The 24,885-nt window shown below is 35.9% G+C and overlaps 1 protein-coding gene across 1 annotated transcript in view; it reads right to left on the reverse strand.

The window, feature by feature from the left end:
• RASA2 (RAS p21 protein activator 2) overlaps nt 1-24,885 on the reverse strand; it is a 123,912-nt gene that overhangs the window by 25,544 nt on the left and 73,483 nt on the right. Inside the window, 13 exon segments of the mRNA XM_043595252.1 lie at nt 48-154; nt 693-766; nt 4,357-4,434; nt 5,063-5,149; nt 8,826-8,932; nt 11,292-11,415; nt 12,111-12,185; nt 12,617-12,731; nt 13,369-13,517; nt 13,826-13,982; nt 20,106-20,207; nt 21,162-21,238; nt 24,511-24,583. Coding sequence (XP_043451187.1) covers nt 48-154; nt 693-766; nt 4,357-4,434; nt 5,063-5,149; nt 8,826-8,932; nt 11,292-11,415; nt 12,111-12,185; nt 12,617-12,731; nt 13,369-13,517; nt 13,826-13,982; nt 20,106-20,207; nt 21,162-21,238; nt 24,511-24,583 — 1,325 coding nt within the window.

The following is a 24,885-nucleotide window of genomic DNA, read 5'->3' on the forward strand; positions in this document are numbered from 1 at the left end:
ACCGAGGACCAGGAAAAGACCCCACAATAAAGCATAAACACAACTACCTGGCTGTTTGTGGTAGGTGAGCTCTCTGCTTGTTAAGCAGAACCACCGTTTCTTGAAATTCTTTTTCCCAATCCGAGTTCTTCCCTGAGCTCTTTTATACATCTCACTGCCAAAACAACAGATGTAAAAATTTAGCTACAAATATTAAAGTAGTTCATCCAAAACAAAGAATTGTTCTTTGATTTTAAATGACATGAAAGGCTGAGTAAGATTGTATTACATATACAAAAATGTCTTTGTCATCCATAACTTTTGCATTTATTTTGGCCATGCTAAGGGAATAAAGTTTTTAACTAATTTAATATTTATAACTGTGCTATTCAGACCTAAAAGGGCCAAACTTACCTGAAGTTTCCCTTTAACTTCCGATGGTAACACTACTTCAAGACTGAAGTTTTCAAAGTACTACTCTAATACCTGTAATTTCATTCTATTTGAAAAACTACTCGAGGAATGTATGGACAAGGAATCATGCCCATTTGGCATGAGGTTCATATGCTACTGTAACTTACCTGATGGATGTTACTTAGGCAGTTCTAAGATGGAACAAAACCCGGATTTCCTCACTTCCAGACTCCTGCTTTTTGTACTTACGTAACGTCTATACTGACACATGACTTTAATCTCTAAATTCATTAAATTACCCTTCTTTCAGGTGCACAGGCTCACTCGTACCACTGGACTCTTTAGTTTCAGTTGATGAAATTTCATCCAAGAACTAAACAGGGAAATGGGCAAAAATTATACTTTGTGATAACATACATCAAAAATTCAGTTGTCTTAAATATCACTAATAATATTGTAAAGTTCTTTACTGAGGAATACATATAATTATAACTTCTAAAACAAAACACATATTTAATTGTACAGGAAATCCTAAGTTACACATTGGCTACGTATTTTAAAAAGTTTATTCTCAAGTTACTTAAAACTCAGAATACATTTCTCTGTAAAAATAGCTCAATCTACGATCCCTAAACTATGACTCTGAAATCTATAAAGTGTGAATAAAAAGAGTTGTTTTTGTTTTGTTTTTGATTTACAGAAAACTCATTTGAGGGTACAACTTAACTTGAACTAGCAAAGGCTATTAATAGTCTGTATTTATCCTACTTAGTGTGAATATTCACACACTGTACTATATAGTATGTTTGATTATGGGGTGCTACCCCGGGCCACACTAGGGTGTAATATAATACACAGTATATACCTATTATCTTTTAAAATTCTGAAATATTTCTGGTCCCAAAGATTTTAGATATAGGATCGTGAACCTATATTTTAAGTCAGGGATAACCAAATTATGGTTCAGTGGGCCACATTCAACCTGCAGCCTGTTTTTGTAAGGCCTATGAGTTAAGAACAGTTTTTATATTTTTAAAGGGCTGGAAAAACAAAAACAAAAATAAAAGCAGAGAAGAATATTTACTCTTTTATAGAAAAGACTTTGCTAACTTCTATTACATATAACTGACTTTAGCCTGGAGAGATAGTACTCCATAATTATGACTGAAGTGTAACTGGGTTCTCTGGAATAACCTGGAAATCTAATCTCCATTTATAAACTTCCTAGGGGGAATGTGAGAACACGGTGGCTCAAGAACATTGGAGTACCCATCTCTAGCAATGGCAGGCCACCCCTGTGAAGAGCAGTTAGCTTCATGATTATGCTACCCTGACTGGTCAAGAGCTTCCTGGCATGCGGCTGTCTCTTCATGGAAAAAAGAAATTAGTATTTCAAGGAACAATCCTTGTTCTTAGAGAGGAATCCTATCTTGCCCCATAAATGAACTACCTACTTGTTTAGTCCTTGCTTTTTCCTTTATATTTTTCTACGTTGTCTCACGTGGGACAAAAAAACAAAACAAAACAAAACAAAACTTACATTCCAATAGGGATAACACTGAGGTACAAATGCCTAATCTAAAGTAGAATTGTGGGCAGTCATATTTTCTTAAGACTGGCTATAGACTGCCCACCAGAAGCCACACTTACAATTTTTTCTAATGTTTACTTCTAGCATGTAAGAAGGAAATCTTGGTAAGTAAAGGAACAAGAACAGTTTCTTTTGCATTATATGTGGTGATACAGAACAAGTACACAAGGGAACTAAAGAAGTGTCCTATCCTATCTTCAGTTCTCAAAGAGGGACTGTTGACTAACGGAGGGTCACAGACTTACTTAAATATTTCATTTCTCAGTATTTGCCTGAAGGCACTGATCTATTTACTTGAAAAATACTTATTATTTACTTATGACAATTATTACATCTAGTATTTGTTATATTTATACGGAGCTATGAGGTAAATACAATTATATCAAGTGAAAGAAAACACAATAATTAAGATGGACTACAGGCAGGGTGAATATAGGTATTTGCTCAGGGCCATCCCTGTCTACAGCTGTGATCCCAACATTATCCACAGTGTTCATTTTCACTCTTTAAAGTGTCAAGGTTTGCACACTAAATTATATGGTCACTCTGTTTATAGAACTATCCAGGTTACCCTTGCTAAACTCTGTGGGAATAGTACACCAATACAAAATGAGAAACTGGGCTTCAGAGGCTTCTACAATTTCTAGCAATGCATATATCCAGACTTAGTAAGTAAATAATGAAGAAAACTTAGATTAGGGCAAAATATCCTATGCTGGTTTAGGAGTCTAGAACCAAATCTGACATAGGAAATGTATTATGGTGATAGTCCAGGAGAATGTGAGTGGGTGACACAGGACAGACAGATCAGGAACAGGCTAAACTCCTGGGACCCTTAACTACTTTCTCCACTGACATTATCAACTCTACACATTCTGATTTTATCAGGGAAAAAAAAAAATCAGCTGCTACGATAACCTAGGTCAAAAAAGTGGGAAAACAACCCTAAAACAAAAGACAGTATATCATAATCTTGCCAACAAAAGTCTGCCTACGCTGTCCCACAGATGTTTCAACAATGTCCTACAAATAAAAGGGCAGTTTTTCCTCTGCCTATTCTTTTGAAAGGCTTTCTCCTCAAAAGCCTTCAGTGATTGCTTAAAAAGACTTTGATTGAACTTGCACAATTCTAGATGAAAAATTCCAACTGGTTTTATTTTTTAAAAAATCATCATTTTCATCTACTGACTCCCTGTAAGAATTCTAAGGACACACACAAAAAAGTGCAAACATACACTTCATCAAAATATACTCCTGGCAGTTAACTGTGAATCAATCATGCTATAGAAATGGAGTGACATCTTTAAAATTTGGCCTAATTTTGATTCATTAAATCAAAATTGTGATAAATAAAATACAGTACTTCCTTCAAGCCAAGTTTAGATTACTTCAAAATAACTTTACAAATTTTAGGGTTTTACAATAATGCTACATTTTATTTAGAATGATTTAGAACTCAAGACTCAAGAAATCTGGGTGCCTGGGTGGCTCAGTTGGTTAAGCATCTGACCCAATTTTGACTCAGGTCATAATCTCACGGTTTGTGAGATCAAGCCCCATGTTGGGCTCTGTGTTGACAGTGCAAAGCCTGCTTGGGATTCTCTCTCTCCCTCTCTCTCTGCCCACCCACCAAAATAAATCAATAAGCTTAAAAAAAAAAAAAGACTCAAGGAATTACAGATCCTTTCAAAACATTCTCAGTTTCTAAGTACAGCAACTTTTGTATGTTATAAACCTCACGTTAGGATATTAAATACTGTAGTCTTCTGTACATTTTAATTTACAGTAACTTGCCTTAAGTTACTACCATAAGCCTACTATATTTTATAAAATGGTTGATAATTCATGCATTTTTTTACTATACATCAAGCATCATACTAAGCCTTTATCCCTAGATCAGAGGTTCTCAATCAGAAGCAATTTTGTCCTTCACAGAACTTTGGCAATGTTTACAGGCATTTTTGACTGTCAAATCTAAAAGCATCCTACCAGCGTCTAATCGGTACAGGCCAAGGATACTGCTAAACAGCCTACAGAGGCACAAGACAGCCCTCATAATCAAGAATTATCTGACCCAATTGTTGATAGTGCTGCTGGTAAGAAACACTAAATCTAGCTATTTGTAATTTGTGTTACTAAGACACTGGCAATAGCAGCTGTTGTTAAACATTTAGGTATTTCCACAGCTAAAAATCCCATAGTTTTTTACGGGAGAAGAAAGGAAGAAAAAGATAGCTTTTCTACATTTGATGTACAATTTAAACATTATTTTTTTAAACTGAGGGTTAACTTCTAGGAATAATATGAAATGCTATTTCCCCGATGCTATTATGATAAGAAATGTTACTATTCCCAGAGTAAAACAATCATACCTTTTTAACTGCTATAATATATCGTTCTTCTTGAAACATTTTGAAAAATTCACACATGAATGTCTCTTTGAAACTTGACTAGGAAAAAAAAACACACAGAATTCATATATGTTAAGTAGAGAACTAAGAATATAATGAACTGTATTTTTAAGCTGAGGATTAAGGCCTAAAAGGAATCAATCATGTATTTCAAGAGAGTTATAGGACTTGGAGGGGGATTTCTTTCAATAGCTATTAGATGATATGGCACTAACAGATCAACAGAGGGTTCTTACATCTGTTCACTAGACTCTCTCCTCCACTTAGATATATTAGTTTAAATGAAACTTCTTTAACAGATGACTAAGACACAGCAGCTATCTAAAAGACAGCTACTGCATCTGTGTATGCGTATTTTAATTTGGAAGGGAATGAGTGAGAGAGAGGGATATGGTATAATAACATTTAAAAGTGTGAATACAGGGGCGCCTGGGTGGCTTAGTCAGTTAAGCGTCTGATTCTTGATTTCAGCTCAGGTCATGATCCCAGGTGTGGAGCCTGCTTAAGAGTGTCTGTCTATCTGTCTGTCTCTCTCTCACCCCCTCCCTCCCTCCACCTCTCCAACTGCTCATGCATGTGCTTGCACTCTCTCTCTCTCTCTCAAACTTGAAAAAAAAAAAAAAAAGCAACAACAGAAGTGTGACCACAAAGCAGAAGATGTAAAGACTTACCTTGCTTTGGACAGACTTCCCCAGCTTCCCAATGTTTGAATGGTTTTTGAGATGAGAGTTAATGTTCTAATTGTCTGTGCATCCTAAAGAATGTAAAAGAGACACAAAACTGTTAAGTTTTTAGGAAATAGAATTTGTGTAAAAGGTAGAATAGAGTGAATAGGCTACGTTGCTTTAAAACAGTGATTCAAAAATGTTGATTCAAATCACTAATGTAGTAAAAATCTAGCTTATGATGGGCACAACTCACCCGTAGTATATATGTTGCTTTGCACAACATGGCAGGTTGGATTACCTAACAAATTGTACTCACTCTTGAAAGGTCAAGCAGGTCTACATTTTCTACATTAGAACTTAAAATGACAGTTTCTAAATTTTCTGTACTCCACCCACCTTCTAATCCTACTCAATAACAGATACAGCTTCTACAATCAATTATTTTCATCATGGAAGCAACGACCTAACTAAACTTAGGAAATGAGAAGTCACCTGGTTCATGTAGGATCTTAGCAGAGGATAACTACTTGGATCTGTTATCCAAGCTATTTTTTAGCCTGTCTACCAGAAAAAAGTAAATATAAGTAAAATTAATTAAACAGTTCCCTGATTAGTCCTTGTCTCCTTCCTTTTTTTTTTAACTGAAGTATAATTTACATATAGTGAAATGACCAGATTTAAAATTTTTTTTTTTCAACGTTTATTTATTTTTGGGACAGAGAGAGACAGAGCATGAACGGGGGAGGGGCAGAGAGAGAGGGAGACACAGAATCGGAAACAGGCTCCAGGCTCTGAGCCATCAGCCCAGGGCCCGACGCGGGGCTCGAACTCACGGACCGCGAGATCGTGACCTGGCTGAAGTCGGACGCTTAACCGACTGCGCCACCCAGGCGCCCCTGAAATGACCAGATTTTAAATGTACATAACCTAATGAGTTTCCACCAAACCATGTATCTGCATAACCAATTTCCTTATCACATAGAGAATATCTATTTTGGAGATTCAAATAAACAAGTATCTTCCATCAAAATTTACATACAGAAATGCTCTAGGTTTTTGGTTACATTCCTCAATATTTTAGAATTCCCACATTGGAAATAACAGTGAATGTGAAGGATAAGAGATGACAAAGATGTAAGGCAATCTGGAAAAAATGGAGCATCTGGGATATGATCATTATGATATATTTATGAAACAGTTACACACCTTATAGTTATTCAGAAATATTTCAGCTAGAACATGTAAGATTCCATTATATGTATAAAAGATCCCTAAAATTTTCTGCCTTTGAAGAATATAAGATTCTTAACAATGGCTAATAAACTGAATTTGAACTGAATTTCATCAAGACTTCCCTGTTCAAATTTATTTTTTTTTAAGTTTATTTATTTATTTTGAGAGAGAGAGAGAGAGAGACAGAAAGAGAGAGAGCAAGAGTTGAGGAGGGGCATAGAGAGAGAGAATTCCAAGCAGGCTCCGTACCATCAGAACAGAGCTTGATGTGGGACTCGAATTCAAATCTGTGAGATCATGACCTGAGCCAAAATCAAGAGTCAGATGCTCAACCGAGCCATCCAGGTGTCCCCAAAAATTAGTGTTTTAAAAAAATTATTCAGGGGTGCCTGGGTGGCTCAGTTGGTTGAGCGTCTGACTCTTGATTTTGGCTCAGGTCATGATCCTAGGGTCATGGGACTGAGCCCTGCATCAGGCTCTGTGCTGAGTGTGGAGCCTGCTTGGGATTCTCTTTCTCTCTCCCCACCCCCGGCCCCAACTCACACTCTCTTAAAAAAGAAAAAAAAAGAGTATTCATTCGTGTATATGTATACAAACGTACACGCTTAAATTTGTGTATATCTTTAAGCCACAGGTGTAAAAACTACATTTACCTATTTTTTAATCTTCTGCAATCTGATTTTCTTGTACTCTACTAAAACTGGCTTCTCAAAATTCGAAGAACTTCTAAATGTAAATCCAACAACCTTTAACTGGTTCCCCTCCCCAACCACTCTGTAACTTTCAATACTGGTCTTGACAATTCCATCACCCTGAGGTCCCTGGGATTACTCCTTGCTCTCAACTTCTGTAGTATGAATTGTCTAAACTACTTACCTTGGTACTAATTAAGTACTAGTTTAGATTATATACCTTATGTATTTGCCCTATTCTCCTAATTAGAACGAAAGTTCTTAAGAAGAGGGGATAAGTTTACATTTAAAAGCAAACTAAATAAAGTTACATGACACAGTATGAACCAGTCCTTCTAGCACACTCATTGGAAAAGTGACCTAAAATACAAAGTTTGTGGTTAGAAGGACTTTATTGCAACATCTGTTACAGAAATATGCAAATCCAAGTCTGAATACAAGGGAGGGTCACAAGCTCAGAGGTAGGAGTTCTGTTTATACCCAGAATGCCGCTGCTAAACTTTTTGTGGCCCAGAATTCTGCACAGCTTTAGTAACAAGGCCGGAGAAAGGACAGTCCTGTGAATGAAAGGACACTGACCCACTCTCTGCTGCAGCTACTCACAGCCTGTTTGTCCTTTGGCAAGAAAGGGTGTGCTGCTGCAACAGCAGCAAGGTTCTACTCAGTTCTCAGAGTTAAATGAGTGGGCAATGTCATGCAACTGTGAACAGGAAGGGTGGCCTTCAAAGCCCAGTTTAACTCTAAAACCCCTGTGCCTTCCCTACCCTGTATTGGTGAAGTTTTCTAAGGGCAGAGAGTGTCTTCCTCATCACCACATCATCAGCGTTGAGCACCAGTGTGTGCTACATTATAGGTGTTAGAACACCTTAAGTGCCCTTACGGCAGGAAAGAACAGGGGTGAGCTCAAAGACTGGGAAGACTGAAGGAGACGACAGCATTCCAGTCTAATTCAGTTCAAATTGAGTGAGATCAAATCCTATTTCATCAGCTGTGTGACCATGGAGAAATTACTCAATTGCAATTTTCTTATCTGTCAATGGGGATGATAATAGAATTGACCTTACAGGGAGGACTAAGTAAGTTAAAACACAAAGTACTCTGAAGAAGGCCTAGTACAAAGCCCTAAGTAAATGTTGGCTATGACTATTACTTGCTACACAAATTAGCAATGAAAGCAATTAGATAAGATTATAAAATAGTTAGAACATAAAGGGTTAAAATCAATCAGCAAAAATATTCTGCATGACAAAGAAACAAACAGCAAAAATAGGAGTTTTAAAATGTTAACACATAGATCTACACAGTACACATTCAGATATAAATAAATAGGATTTCAGAATGTTTTTAAAGTTTTAAATCTCATATATTTATAATATCAGGTGGATAAAAAGTAAAAATGTGGAGATACCAAACAAATTATATTCCAAAGTTTCTACACCTTTCAGAAATAAATCTCTTCAAATTTCTGTGAGATTTAAAAATACCTTTAAGATTAAACTAAACCTGTAACTCATGGAAAACAAACAAACAAACAACCCTACTACTATGGAAATTTACACACACACACACAATAGCAAATATAATGGTAAATATAATGGATCTTCTCTGCAACTATCATCAAGCTTCAACAACTATCCACATTTTATTACTTTTGTATATCTTTTTAATAACAAAAAATAGATTTTTTAGCCTTCTCTGAAAGGCTGAAATGGCTAAGAAAAATGCCAAGTAAATTTAAGTACCAGTTACAAGAAAGCCAAGTGAAACTGGCTTGTTATTTTATCTTTTTTAAAGATAAATAAAAATGGAATAAAGCTTTGAGAAGAACAACACTTACTGGATGATGAGGTCGCAAATGAAAAGTATGAGGTGATACTACGGCTACAGCAAAGAAACGAAGAAATACAAAGCTGCTCACTGCAGAATACTGAACATGAGGGTCATCTGCAGGAAAAAAATGGTGAAATGTCATGCACAAAAACACTGAATTAAAAAACAAAGATGACAAAGTAAAAAATATTGAAAAAAACATAAACTAAATAGGAGATCAATACAATTTGTCTAGTGGGGATTGAGTTGATGAAATGGTAGTAATGATTATGACTAAATTAAAGTAATGATTATGACTAAATTAAACCTCTGGCTAAAAAAATCTGAAAGGAACAATAAAAAATAATTAATAAAATGAAAGGCAAAGCTACCAGGTCTTCAGAAATATTTTACTTTGGAAAATACCTCTTTGCTCATCTGCAAGAAGAGACTCCTGAAATTGCAACAATAAAAGTGGTCTCTAGCACTACCTAGTGGTTATACTGAAACCCTTAAGACTAGGATACATTATTTTCAGTTCTAGGATATTGTTTCAATTTTCCCTCAAAAGTCTTGATAACATCAAAGATGATGCAATAAAAACAACTAAGTGAAAATCTTTCCTCTAAAAAAGGTATCAATATTCCATATAAAAATGAAGATGAACTGAAGACCATTTTTGTTTTTTGTCATTTCACCTACAGCTTTTGTTTCAGACTGGAGTCAACACTTAACCTGACAGTGAGATGACAGATGCAAGTGGTGAGGGGGGAGAAGGTCTGTATTTGGTTTAACTCTTGTAAGTCACTCAACAGGTAATCATGGGCAAGTCATTTAATCTGTGCTTCTTTAGTAATTGCTGTACACTCATTGTCTCCTCCCTGACTTTCCACTCACCTTCCTAAGGTAACAGAAGAACAAATGGGAAAATATGAAATGTTTCCTAACAACAAAACTATCACTACTGTAGTCTACTGAGAATATGAAAACATACGAACATTTAAGCCAACAAAAAGAATAGAAGACACATTTGCATTTATAAAAAGCCATAAAATGTGTTTTAGATCATTTCTGTAATCATAATTAAACATACTTTAAGGCCAAGATCAGTGGGTGGTGTAGAGTACAATGACTATTGTATGCTTTGTATTCTTTGGAATAAGCCAGACTCAGGTTGGAGACCCTTCTTTCTGCTGGCCATGTCTTGGACCTTGGGCAAGTTACATAACTTTTCTAAACCTCAGTTTCATTACTTACCTAAGGGGAGCAGTACCTATGAGTGAGTGTGAGTGTGAGAACAGGAGATCACACATACGGTGGTTGTGAGCATGAGAGTAGGAGACAATGCATATGGTAGTGTAGGCATGAGAGTAGGACTGTGTGTGTTCACAAAATAAACACTCATTGTGTTTGTCATGATTTAACTCACTATTTAAAAGTATAATTTCAGTGAGCATCTTGCCATATGTTTAATGTCTCTGCTCCCCTTATTTGTGTTGTAAAAACTAGATTTAGTATACTTACTTGAAGTTGATTATGTCTTTAGTAGAATTAGCAAAGACATCAAGGGCTGAATTTATACACGTTAGTTAGACAATTCAGTCCTACAACTTTACCACTGGGTAAATTTAGTGGAAGGACAGATAACTGTATACACTGTGTGTGCACATACATACACATACACTTGAAAGAACATGGTAAAAATAGCAAATTTTCTTCAGATGGTTACAGAAATACGCTTATACTCTCACACGGCTGGGTAAGACTAATAATTTAAGTAGCTACCTTACCTCCTCTCCCCTCCCCCTATTACAGGCAGATCTGGAAAAACAGCTATAGCAAAGTTATTTACTTATCAGACATGCATAAAAGTAGAATAACTCCAAATATTGACAATCAGAGATAGCAACGTTTCTAAACAAAGCCTTGACATAGCCGCTTTTGCAAAATTAAAGCATGTGTTGATTAACATATGTATCTCAAAATTCTATGTCTATTACAACAGAGATGTTTCTAATGTCTCCAGACATTTCTGTAAAATTGTCCTACCACCAAAACCTTAGCATTCGCAAACTGTCAAATCCAGTCACAGTTGTATTGAACTAAAAATTCTCATTATTTAAATGCACACAAGTGACAAAAGTAGCTGGTACAAATTACAAAGGTGTTTTTGTTTATTACATTTAACAATCTCGTAAGTAGCTAGTATAAATGTTTATTATGTTACAGTTCTAAATGTTTGCCTTTCTTAAAAATAATGGTGATTTTTTATTTGTTCTTTGTATAAAGTTGTCATTATATTGAAATAAAACAATTTGTTTTGAGACTGTAAGGAAATTAAAGTAGATGTTTCATTAAAAAGCTGTATTTATTTTGAAAAGACTGTACCTATAAACCTTAAACATTGTACATAAGCCAAATCCACAGTAAATCTACACAAAAATATCCAATACAGAAAAAGAAATGGCATGTTTTAGTAAAACAAGGCACTTACTAGGAAATCGCTGAGTAGCCATTTGCCTTAGGGAATAAAAGGTATCACACATTACAGTGGGGCAGCTCATACTTGATTTTACAATGGTACTGAATAACTTGTCTACATAGTAGCGCAGATTCTCCTGTAGGATTTAACAAGGGAAACATCAGGATTTTAACCTTTACACATTTTCCACAGCCTTTACGGAAAACAATGCAGTGAAAATGAGATTTGGCAGCTACTATCTAGTATTCTAAAGTTCTGCTTCCCTTCTCTAAACTCACTTAAAGGACAATTTACATCCTGACTTCATTTAACAAATGAGATGGAGACTAGCTAAATATAACTGGTGAATGTATGGAAGAAACTTCACAAGAAGCAACAGAGAATAAAATGATCTGAAGAGAAATCAGGGAAATAACTCAGATATGCAGGCACATGGACACTGTGGCAATTTTATCTACTGCAGAGAAAACTTGTGACTCTCACATCATTGTTTTCCCAGAGACAACGAAAATGCTGATTGACCAAGTCATTGTGCCACTTAGCCTGATCAGTCTGACCCCAAAGGAATGGCTAGAATGGAGGCTGCAACCGGATACAGCCTTACTCCACTACTGTTCCCAGAGCCAAAGAGAAGATAATCAAGAACAAAAATAAAGTGAATCCTAATGAGGAAATAACAATATTCTAAAAACGAGACATGGGAAATGCTGCTAATGGTATGAGCATTAAGTAAAGAATAAGAAGCACTACATCCTTCCAGAGAGCATTATGGAAGATCACATAAGGGAGAAGGCCCATTTTAATGTAGTCATAAAGATAACAAGGACTTACCTTATTGTTTTCTACATTATCTCCCTCTTTCAATTTAATAGGATCAATTTCACAGGATTTTGAGGATTCACATATCTGGAAAATCGATTAATTTTTCATTTAATTGCTCTTTTCCAAATAATTTTGCAGAGTGAAAAGAACTATTCTTTTTCTGATAATACAATTGTAAAAAGTTAAAATTATAACAAAGTTTATAACCCCCATCCAGAGATAATGTGTACAATACTCCGAAAGAACTGTTAAAACGTATTTCTCATGTATCTGAAACTAGCTAAAAACAGAAATCCAGTAACAACAACCATTATGTAGATTATATTCAATGTGCCCTTCAAGTAAAAATCCACTGATGGAAAGGTAAATCATTTATCCTGCTTCTGAAGTGTTCACCCTTATTCTTTCAGTAATACATGAATGGGTGTATCATTCCTGTCACTAGGTTACTTCATAAAGGGGACACTATTTCACAAGGCCACACAGACTATTATTATCAGAGGTATATTCGGTACCTCATCTAGAATAGGTTTTAATGTTACTTTCAGGTAGTGCCCTCCCACTATTTTCATCATCTCATCCAGACATCGGGTAGCCAAGGAATTTCCTCTAAAAATTGTATTTGCATCTCTGAAATACAAACAGAAATAAGGTGAAACCAAGTGCAGTAAACAAAGGCTAGGAAACCAATAATATGAGATATGTGACTCTGGTTATACATACAATTTTAGTAATTTTTATCATCCATTTAAAAGCTTGTTGCCATTAGGATTTTCAAACTTACCCAAACTACTCACTAAAAATATTAAGTTAAAAAAAAAAAAAGGCAAACTATATTTATGAACTATAAAAGTGGAGTATGTGTGTGTGTGTGTAAGACAGTACTATGACAGGAAGGGGAAGTGACCTGACTGCTTTTCATAATGTCATACCTGTGTATATAAGGGCGATACATAACGGGTGAAGGGAAAAAATAACCCTGGAATTTTATTTGTGACATGTGAATCATTACAGGCAGCAGCAAAGATTAGTAACAGGAAATTTCAGTACTGAATAAAAAAAAAAAATCCTTCATTAACTGTCAATGTTGCTGTTGGTGGATGCCATTTGCTAACTTGAACTGCCTTTTATTTCTTGCTAAGCAGTTCCTTTCAGACTCCTATCCAGTGAGGGTGGTCAATACAAAAGAACTCAAATTACAAAAACAATTTGGCAAACTCGGATCCAATTTTAACAAACATAATTAACATTTGAATATAACTCTTACTGTGTATCCTTCAAGTCTAATTCAGCCACTGCAGTGGCAAAAGGAACAAGTTTATCGTGATGCAGCAGCAGTCGGACAAGGGGTAAAACAGCGTCATTTTTATCTCGACAAATTTCACCCAAAATGTAAGCAGCTGAGGCAGATATCGGCTAGAATATAGAAAGGCAGAAAACAAGCACAAAATCAAGGAAATATGACTAAATGTTCAATCACTAGCCTGTAAAAGCAACTCAAGCATATTCATTGACTATTACTGTTGCATAGAATATTTAATTTTTTAAACTTTTCTCAGAGATGAAATTTTAAGCACTTACTGGAATCACAGTACTGTGGTTCAGATAAATGTATATACTGACTATTTTAATAAAACTTGATACTGTGAAATCTTTTCCTAATTACTTACAGAATTACTTTAGCCTTTTCATATTAAATTATACACTTAAGATTTTTAAAGTACCTGAACATCTGGTGACTTTAGCAGCAAAGTTTTCAAAGGACCATAGTACTCTGAAGGAAGTACGTAGTCTTCTGTATAACATATATTTAATCTAAGAGACCCCAGATCATCAGTTTTAGATGACTTGTTTCCATTGTCTCTTGGTTGTAGCAAGTACCTAAAGTAAAAACACAATCAATTCCATGAGATGAGAATGAGCATCTAAGTCAGTGAGGTAAACAAACAGCTAAGCTATAAAAAGCTTAAACCAAAAAAGTGAACTTAGTACTTAAGTTCACTTAAGGTTAGGACACTTTATAAGTAGTCAACTACCAATCTTCAGGGGTTTAATACTGGTTGTATATTGAAATGGAAGGCTTTATATAGATTTTTATCTGGGAAACAAAAAGTACAGGTAATATAAAAATTAAGATCTCAAAAGCACCGAATGAGTTTGATTAGTTTGCAGATTTAGGAAAAGATGATAAAAAGTAAAACATTTAAAATCCAAAGCATAATCAAAAATAACAACTGAATTTAAGAAATACACATTTAGCTGAAATAACAAGAAGGCATAAATGATCTTGTTTTAAAGTAAATCTTATAGGGGCACCTGGGTGGCTCAGTCAGTTGAGTGTCCGACTTCGGCTCAGGTCATGATCTCACGGATTGTGAGTTCGAGCCCCGCATCGGACTCTGCTGACAGCTCAGAGCCTGGAGCCTACTTCTGATTGTCTCCCTCTCTCTCTGCCCCTCCGACTCGCTCTCCCTCTCTCGCTCTCAAAAAACAAAACAAAACAAAACCCCACACACAAAGTAAATCTTACATATGTAAAAATTTGAACTTATTTTTTATATTATTAAAGGAGTAACAGTGTAACTACACTGAAAATATTTTTATCTGCAGAAATCAGATTTACATGATTTTTTTTCAGGTAAGTAGAAGGCAAAAAATATATATGTAAATATATATGCAAAAACAGAGACAGCTTTAAAGTTTTCCAAGGAAAGAGAACTATTTAGAAATCAAGAGAAATAGAGCACCTGGGTGGGCTTAGTCAGTTAAGCATCTGACTCCTGGTTGGAGCTCAGGTCATGATCTCATGGTTCGTGGGTTCGAGCCCCATGTCAGGCTCCATGCTGATAGTGTGGAGCCTGCTTGGATTTGTCTCTCTCCCTCTCTCTGACCCTCTCCTGCTCACATTCTCTCTCTCTCAAAATAAATAAATAAACTTAAAAAAAAAAAAAAGGAATCAAGAGAAGTTTGTAGGACCAAAATCATAAAACTATTAGTTATTTTTAAAGACTTTTTATCATGGAAATTTCAAAATACATACAAAAGTAAAGAAGGTAACATATACTGAACCTCCCATGTACCCATCAGCTGGCTTTAGTTATATCACCAATTCAAGGCTATTCTTGTTTCGGCCATACCTCTCTCTACTCCTCCCTATCCCATTCCTGTCTCATTTTAAAACAATTTCTAGGCATCTTATAATTTTATTTATATTTCAATATATATCACTATACATAACTTTAAAAAACCATCATTATATAGTAAGTGTTCAAACTCTCCTAACCTTTATATAAACAGTTTTCTACAGTTTGTTCAAATCCAAGGTCCATAGACTGTAACTGGTTGACACTTAAGTTTAATCTATAGATTCCCTCTACCCCCTAAGAAATTGGGTAGTTAGAATTTTCCACATTTGGGATTATGCTAAATCTAACTCCATCTCCATGATGTCACTAACATGTTCTTTGTCCTCTCTGTACTTCCTGTATAATGGCAGTTAGATCTAGAGGCTTGGTTAGATTCAGATTTGATATTCTGGCAAGAACATTTCACTGATTGTATAGTGTTGTATAGTTCTACCAAAAGGCACTAACGTCTGCTGCTCCTTTTGTGATGTTAGCAGTCATTAATGAGCGCTGCCTAGAGTCAGACTGCAAAATGATAGTTTTAGAATTCTATCATTCCTCCTTTGCTTACTACCTGGAATGCTTTTTATAAAGGTCTGTCAGTAATTTTGATATTTACTTTTGGTGATATTTAGATATTTATCATGTATGGCCTTCCCATAGTTAGATACACTAACTTGTTTAAAAACAGAAGGTAGCAAGGGTTTAATAGAATATTCATTAGTTCTGAGAAAGATATAATTAAAGACATAAATGGGAACCAGAGAACCAAGCAAGCAAAATTTATAAGATGAGGGGATGATAATAAAGGGAGAAGAAATTATACAGAAATTATATCACTACCCACAAAAGAGGAATCTCTATCTGAAAAGACCAGCCTTTAGAATTTCTACTCTCCCATTCGAGAAATAATGACTTAAAGATTTGTCTGAGAAAATAACTGCAAATAAGCCTGTTAGCAAAAGTGACCCAGAAGTACCTCTACGGAAAAGTCTAGTTGGTTGATCACCCAACATTTTGACAAGGGCATTACTTTGGTCAATTTCCACAATCCAGTATATGTTTTGTAGACCTGTAAATTCAGATACCTTGCTTTATTTAAATTTAACTTGAACTCCAATGATGAGCACAGAGACTGACATATTCAAAGCAGAAAGCCAATTTCTAAGTTTAAGAAAAGAAATACAAAAGTCAAGCAGCAAAAATACCTGTACTTTTTATTGCAACCAATATATTTTCTTATGCAAATGTTCATTCACAAAAGTAGGGAGAAGACTGATAATATTAATAATGAATACCCTCCACTCACCTCATTTATCACTTGTCTTCAACAATTATCACCATCTCCCATCTGCAACTAATATACTTTTTTATATCTGTTAATACAATTTTTAGTCAATTTGACTAACCCATTTTTTACCTTTCGGTAAGCTATTTGGAAAGCCATGTTATCAGAAGGTACTATGATGAGTACAGGGATACAACAGAGAGATTGAAATAGTCTTAATATCTCAGCTAAGACAGTAGTTTTGCTAAGGAAATAGTAATACTTCTAGAACAGAATCTCCATCCCCCTTGACTGTACTTAAATGGGCAGTACCTACCCATGTTTGCCTCTTTGAAATCCTTTCTTATTGTTCTAAAATTCCCCTTCTATTTTAACTAGTGTTTTTCATGTGTAGTAGAAAAAAATTACCTGTGCTACACTTACAACTTGGTTCTGCCTCCCTAAGATTGTATCTACCCATCTTAAATCTTAAACAATGTCCCCATATTCAGTCTCTTTTATATGTTGAATCACTGAGAGGAAAATTACTGTACCAATTTTACAGTCATAAAAAGGTTTTGCACATGTTAATTCTCTGACATGGAGGGGACTGGTGAATTGAGATTGAACCAGACTGCCTCTAAGGTTCTCTTTATAACATTCCAAACAATGGAATACTGGTGTGAAAACAAAGGATGCAGACAGAAACTCTGTAAGTACTGCTGTGGAGGAATGGTGACGACAACAGCAATCACTGTAATGAAGACAGCATGAGCTACACCCACGGCCACAGCACTCATAGCTTGCTTCATTTATGAGGATGAGGGCATTTCATCCCCTAACGACTCTGGGAGGCAGGTACTATTTGTACAATCCCCTTTATAGCCAGAGAAAGCAAAGCCAAGGTGGTGGAATAACTTGCCCAAGTTATGACAGAGGTGGGATTTGAACCAAGGCAATACATTTCCAGAGTCCATACTCTTCACCACTACCAGGGGTCTACGAATATTTACTGACGTTCTACTAAACTGCTAGGTGAGGAAAGCAAGGTGCAGAGCAGGATACAGTATGTAGCCATTTGTGTAAAGAAGGGGACAAAGGATATATATGTATGGGGTTGTATTTCATAAAATATTTCCAGAAACTCAAAACCGTGACTGCCTCGAAAATGTGGAAATGATTAGCTGAGGGACAGGCACAAGGCACAGATTTTTACCTTTTGAACTGTGAAGCACGTGAGTAATTACTGATTCAAAAAAAATCAAGTAAAATTCTATTATCTACAAGGTTAAAGTTGAAACTAGCTACTATCAACACTAACAAGCTACTCACATCTGACAGAAGTTTCAGAATAAAGAACACACATCATCACCAAGGAACTGAAAGGTCAAGATATGAATGGGGAATGATTGAATCATGCTGTAATTTGAAAATAGAACTAAACTGGAACCATTACAATCAGTTTTCAAGAAAAACTACAATAGACAAATACTAACTGGAAATTATGTGAAAAAGGAAAGCAATTTGATACTTTTCAAATGATAGGATTACATTATTGGTAATTATTCTCTTTCCTACTACCAAGATTAGAAAGAATATGCCTGAAATCCTAAAGGTAAATAAAGCTTTTCCTGTGTTTTCATGCAGTTACCATCAATCCCACAAGGGGATGCCAGAGCTCTACCAATGACAAAGGAGCCTAAGAGTTTAATTTCTAATTTAAAAAGAAATGGCATTCACATTTTTATATTTCCTTATATCTGTGGAAGTATAAATGAATTGGCAGATGTTTCTATTTCACGCTATATAAATTTTAGCACTTACACTTGCGGCAGGTAACTTAAAAATATTTTAAAATACTATTGGCAAAAAAAAAAAAATCTATTGGAATAAAACTAATTTCTGTTAGTGTTCTTTACAACCTGCCAAAGTAGTTGGACAAAGTTTTGCCAAACTTAGAGGGCCTGTCTGGAAACAGTCTTACTTAAAATACAGGCTGGGTAGCACATTTCAAGTCCACTTTGAGAGGTCCTGGGCAGCATAACAACTCACTTTTTATTTTGTACCAAGTAAGCATACCATAAAATTTTAAAGACTTGACAAACTGAGTGTAGACATTTTCATTTTAAAATGCATGCTACTTTATGGAAGGTGAAAGAAGACATGGGATGTGGGGTGGGTGATGTGACAGGCCTCAAACGCTATTCGTCAATTTTCAAAGTGAGTAAGTTTAACCACCCCCCCCAACACCACTGTGGATACATTTTAGAAATTATACAAAATGCCACCAGAAAGACTCACAAATCTTAGATATGTATTAGCAAGAGGCAAAAATAAAGTAAAAATTTTAAGAGTCTAAAAATCCATCTATAAGGGATAACTGCTTGAGGACAACAGAGTTCAAAGGGAAGAATGTCTGACGGTCAATATGGAGAGGCAGGCTCTTTTAAACACAAATGAGACTGATGCCAACAGTAACAAACACCTAACCACTCAGTTTCAACTCCTCTTCAGGCACTGAAACGCAGTTCTAAACAGTGAGCCTTAGAGGCAAATGAGAAAGGCCTGCTCTCTTATGCTCAGTAGAAACCCAAGTCTAGCATGAGGGTTACTGGCCAACCTACTGGAAGAGGGCAGGAACAGGCATGTTTGTAAGTACTGTAGACAGAAAAAAATGACAGTTTCACATCGATTCTCCTAAGGAAGCTAACATCAGTTTAATGTGTGAACATGAAGTTCCATCTACCATCAGTTTAATGTCACTGTAACAGACATAATAAAAATAATACTGTAACCATGGTTGAGCCACCAGAGCATCTGAAAAAAGCGTTCACTGAATCAGCTTAACATCTGGACCCTAGACATCTAGAAAATATGGGGCGCCTGGGTGGCGCCGTCGGTTAAGCGTCCGACTTCAGCCAGGTCACGATCTCACGGTCCGTGAGTTCGAGCCCCACATCGGGCTCTGGGCTGATGGCTCAGAGCCTGGAGCCTGTTTCCAATTCTGTGTCTCCCTCTCTCTCTGCCCCTCCCCCGTTCATGCTCTGTCTCTCTCTGTCCCAAAAATAAATAAACGTTGAAAAAAAAAAAATTTTTTTAAAAAAAAATTAAAAAAAAAAAAAAGAAAATAATAGCAGGGCCATCAATAGTGCATTTCAGTGGGGTGCGGTAAAGGAAAATCACTGGTAAGATCCCATAAACAGCTGATTCTCTACCATAAACCCTTTCCTTTCAAACATCCACAGTTCCCACGACCATTAATAAAGCTTCTGTACTGCAAATGCTGATCTGTGACCAAGCATCATCTCACGTGGGCAACTCTCATGTTTTAAATGATTTCCAGTTTCTCCTTAGAGTTAAGATTTAGTTTTTGAACAGAACAATATTCCTAGACAATTCAGTTCTTGTATCTGAGTATTAGAAGTCAAGCCATAAAGCCATCAATGTACTTCTATTTCCGCAAAAATAAATAACCAAATCAATTAAAGTTAATGACTCCTGGCTTATTCCACTACAAATTTAAAAATATGCTTATTGTAAGCATTTATTTGCATATACAGTGTATTAAAGGTGATGACCTACTATGGAGTTCACTAGAATGTGTCTTCTTACCAGGCTTGATGAGAGGAATCATTTCTTAACACATTCACAGGAACCTTAATCTCCCCTAGGAAAATATCCTGGACCAGGTTTCCATTGTTCCACAAGTCGATCCTGAAAATTTTAAACTGGCTTTATTTTTTGCAAACAATGTTTAAGAGAATGCACACCACCAGGTAGCTTCAAATTACTTTGGTTGTATTATAGCATTAATTTTACATGCTTTAAGAGTAAGAGATGTTAGCGTTGTCATATACCTCACTATCTAAACTAAGAAAACAAAATATTGCAGTAGCTTTTATTGATAAGCACAGAAAGTAAACCACTTTAAATGGTCTAAAAGAAAGCACTTATGTTTCTTAGTTTCAAAGTCTAGGCTTCATTTTAACTTGTGGCAGGGGGAACTAGAGTTACTTTGTTGAATTTGAGAAAAGAAACCAACACAAGACTATAGTTTCTTTCTCAACTGGAACCAGTTAATATGAAAAGATAGGTGATTTAGAAAAATACATTACCTGATCATTCCAAACATGTGTCTAATGCACCCTTTACCACACTGTTAACACCACACCTAAACATGCACTTATCAAACTTTCCCCTCCCAAACAGCATATACTTAAGACCTAAATAACACAAACTTCAAACACATGCACCTGTTGAATTATCTTACAAGACTTCTTACCTCACTGAAATTTCTGTTAGACAGCAGATATGTTAAGAAGAATAAAAAAATTATTTCTAAATTGGCTAATATATAATTACTTTTCTATATACTCTTTGCATCCATTATGCTATGATTTAGAATTTTAAAGAACAATTATATTTGTGAAAATTAAAAATATAATAAACTAGGTGAAAACTAGGTCATCTTTGGTTTTAAATAAATACACCTTGACTATTTCTGCAAAGCAATCAGATTTTGAGAAGATAATATGAATTTAAATTAGAGTTTCATCAACCAACTTGCTAAAGAGAATTCTATTAAGCTTGGTTCGCCTTTTTCAATTAAATTTAGGATTTTCTTCTGGCACCAAAAAAAGCAATTCTGTAAAACTCCAAGACATATACCTAATTTCTAGCTTTTCGATGTCCTCCTCTTCTACCTGGAATTGGGACTTTCTGGTATAACTACTGGATCTTGTTACCTGCAAACAAAATATTTTAGTTGATAATAAAGTTTGAAAATTTCTTCCTACATGAACTTCAAAAACTATCATCCCTAAAATGTTCAATTTTATTTATTATAAACAGAGGAAAATGCATAGGTAATAGTTTACCCAAAAGCTAAAGACAAAACCAGCTATGGAAGTAGCAGGGAAGTGAGAATGAGACAGTATAAAAATATCAAAAGCAATCTTTCCTCCAAGCCCCCCCTTATCCACTCAATATACAGCAACATTAGGTTCTCTGGCTCACATGCAATCTGTTGGTGACTCAAAGAGCAAAACTGTTCTATTTTGGTGAAGCTGCGCATACCAAGAGGTGTTTGAAGACTGTCCCACATTTCTCAAGATACCAACTCTATCCTTACGCTTCCATCTCACATTTTTACTGAAAATATCAAGGCCACTGGCAGGCACTTCTTCAGCTACTGTCCACCTGAACAGGTCCGTTCTCATGCAGGTCTTTCTACTTGATAAGTTTTTTCATTGCTTCTGAACAACAGATGAGATGAGCCTCCTCTTTTCTAAGACTTCTCCACCCACACACGATATACAGTAAGCATTCGATCTATTTTAATTACAGCTTTCTTCGCCAGCTTATTCACCTCACTTAAGTCTAAGAAAAATTCTCCACTTAAATTACGGTCTTCCTATCTCCTTCCTTTCACAGACCAGTATCTCAAAACTGCAATCCACCCTTACAGAGCTGCCACTTCCTCACACCCACTCACTACAGTAACTCCTTATAATCTGGCTTCCTCACAGCTCACCCTCCCTAAACCCCTCTTTTGATCACCAAGTCTGATGGTGAATTCGTAGCTCTCATCTTCCTTGACCCCTCTACCTGAACACCTGAGTACAACTGTGCGTCCTTTCCCAGAAACACGCTTTTATTTGAGTTTACCCAGGCACTCCCCTGGCAACCTCCTGATCTCTTTGCTTCTTCCTGTGGGACCTCTTCTTCCTCAGAACCTATAAATGTGGGTTTTCTCCAAGGTTTTATCTTTTATTTTGCTCTAAGAGCTGCAAAGTGTTATACAGTCTACAAGGCGCTTTCACATCCATTATCTTCTTTGTTCATCAGAATGTCCTGCTCTGAAGCAGGATTTATCTGAAGCTAGATTTATTATCCTCATCTTGAAAATGAGGAAGCTAAAGGGACCAATTAAGAGACATGCTCAAGGCTGAATACCTAGTAAGTGGCAGAACTGAGCCTCCTTGCTCTTCTCCTTTATTGTATATCTCTATTCTCTTGGTCTCCTTGACTCTCTGCAAGCAAATCTTGAATCTTTATCTACAGTCATCACCCATCTTAAATTTCAGTCATGAACTGCCTACTGGAGGGTTTTCACGTCGGACCTCATGTTCGTTATGTCTCAAACCAAACCACTTATGCTTTCCTTAACTTTTTTTCCTCTTATTTCAGATTTGAAACCATTAGGACATTTGACTGCTCCCTTTGTTTTTTCTTCTATAACCCATTTGTTATCTTGCCCTTTGCAGTTTCTTTCTCATCTGTCCCTTCCTTTGTTTTTCCTTATTACCCTCTTGGATCAGACTCCCATTGTCCTTTTTTTTTTTTTTTAATTGTTTTTTATTTAACAACTTAATGATAACAATTTCTTGATCTCTGTTCTCAGACATATGACCCACATATCATGGTTAATTCTTCCCAAAACACTGCATTACTCCTATCATTTCCAGGCTCAAAACATTTTCAATGGCTACTATGTAAGCACCTCCGTCAGGTACTCAAGGCCTTTCACAGTTGGTCCTACTCTAGCTTTTAAGTTTTGTTCCAATTATTCTCTTTCAGAACGCTCCAGTTAAATCACTACTTGCTATTCTGTGGACTAACTTTCTGCTTTTCTCTATGTCTCTGCTCAAAATGTTCTAATACTCCTCTGCTCTGACTTAACTGGAGCAGAACTTACCTGACCTCTTCAATATCTACTGCATTTTACTGCTCTGTGTAGGCATGCTTGTGTGTGCTTTGTGTCTCTTACTTTAGCTCGAGGACAGAGATTGAATCTTTATGATCAACTCAACAACGGGGCCTTTTGAATGAATGTTCTAGGCCTCACAGGTTTGTCTGGATGGAGCAAGCAAGTTAGACCTTGCCTTTCCAAGGGCCATCTGCTTGCTGCAAGCTGCCCCATGTTTTCTGCAGGCTAGCTGTAATAGTCATTGATAAATGTAGAACCACCAAAGTCCTTAGCCAGGAAATGGAAAAGTGTCACACTGGTAGATTTTTTTTTTGTTTTTCTTTCTCCCTTCCCCCCAACCCCACAATTCATCTTATTTCAATTCTGGCGTTTTCTTTAACCTGTGTTTCTTTATTAAAGTACAGTCATCAGGAATGGCAACATGTGCCCTCACCCCACGTTGAAATATTAAGAAAACATTAAGAAAACACACACACAAAAGAGGAAAAAGCACACAATGTAACTTTTTTCCAAATCTTCCCCACATGTTAATCTCATTTGCAACATGTTGTATGGTTGGAACATGATCTTTTAGAAATCAGAGGTTGACTTTTTTTTCCCGATAGTTTTCAAATGATATGAAAAATGATTTAACAAATGCTCCACAGTAAAGAACTCCAAAGCACTGTATTTTGGGGCAACTTCAAGGCAGCTGAAGATCTCTATGAAAATAAGCATGTGTCCATAGAGGGAACTAGCTAAAAAGAACTTAATAATAAGGACTTAATCATATAGCACTTTATGGTTTCAAAGCATTCTCACATGTAGGCCTCCTAAAAATTCTATCAGGTAGGGTGGCTGGTGTTTTCTCTCACAAAATTATCCTTTCACAAGATAAATTTGAATTTCAGATTTAGTGATTTATTCCAAGTCAACTGTGACTAGAACTCCGACCAAGTGATATCATACTTACTTTACTACTGATTTTCATACAGTGCTCTGCACAAGAGTCTGGTGCCCACTGTGTGTCAGGTGGGGGCTGGATAAGATAGGGAGGGTGTTTGGAGGAGGGTGTGATATTGAGGATGACTAGGGAGTAGGTGTGGCCCTAGTCCTCCTGTCCCCAGATCAGTCACAGCTCTACCTTTATTTGTTTTATATATTGGGCCTCCATCATATTACATCATGATTCTACTGCTTTCGGAATAGAAAGGCTTAGTTGTATTAGTTGATTAAATGATTACTATGGCTATAGTTTAAAAAAAAGAAGTAAGCCAGCATTCAATATTAAATATTCAATGTTAACATTTATATAAAACAAAAAGTTACCTCAAAATAAAAGATTTCATTAAACTGCGGATTGCTTGTTTTCTTCTTTACTTTTGTCTTCTTTTGGTCATTCCTGTTCCAATGTGGTAGAGTTTTACCTTGTAGAACTTAATAGTACACAATTATAAAACATGCTATTTCCAACCAGGGAGCCTGACCTCCATTTAGCTGTTAAGATGACTCAGGGAAAACTATACTTTTAAATATTACTTGGAGAAAAATTTTGAGGTATCTTTAAAGACTCAAAGAATATACAAGTTTGTATATCCAGATATGACAAGATTGTATTATTCTTTCTATGGCTATACTAGACTGACTGACAAGTTTACTTTATAGAAGAAACTTAGAATGGTAGAAGGAAGACAATGAGATTCA

This window comes from Prionailurus bengalensis, chromosome C2 (assembly GCF_016509475.1).
Source record: "Prionailurus bengalensis isolate Pbe53 chromosome C2, Fcat_Pben_1.1_paternal_pri, whole genome shotgun sequence".
Taxonomy (NCBI): Eukaryota; Metazoa; Chordata; class Mammalia; order Carnivora; family Felidae; genus Prionailurus; species Prionailurus bengalensis.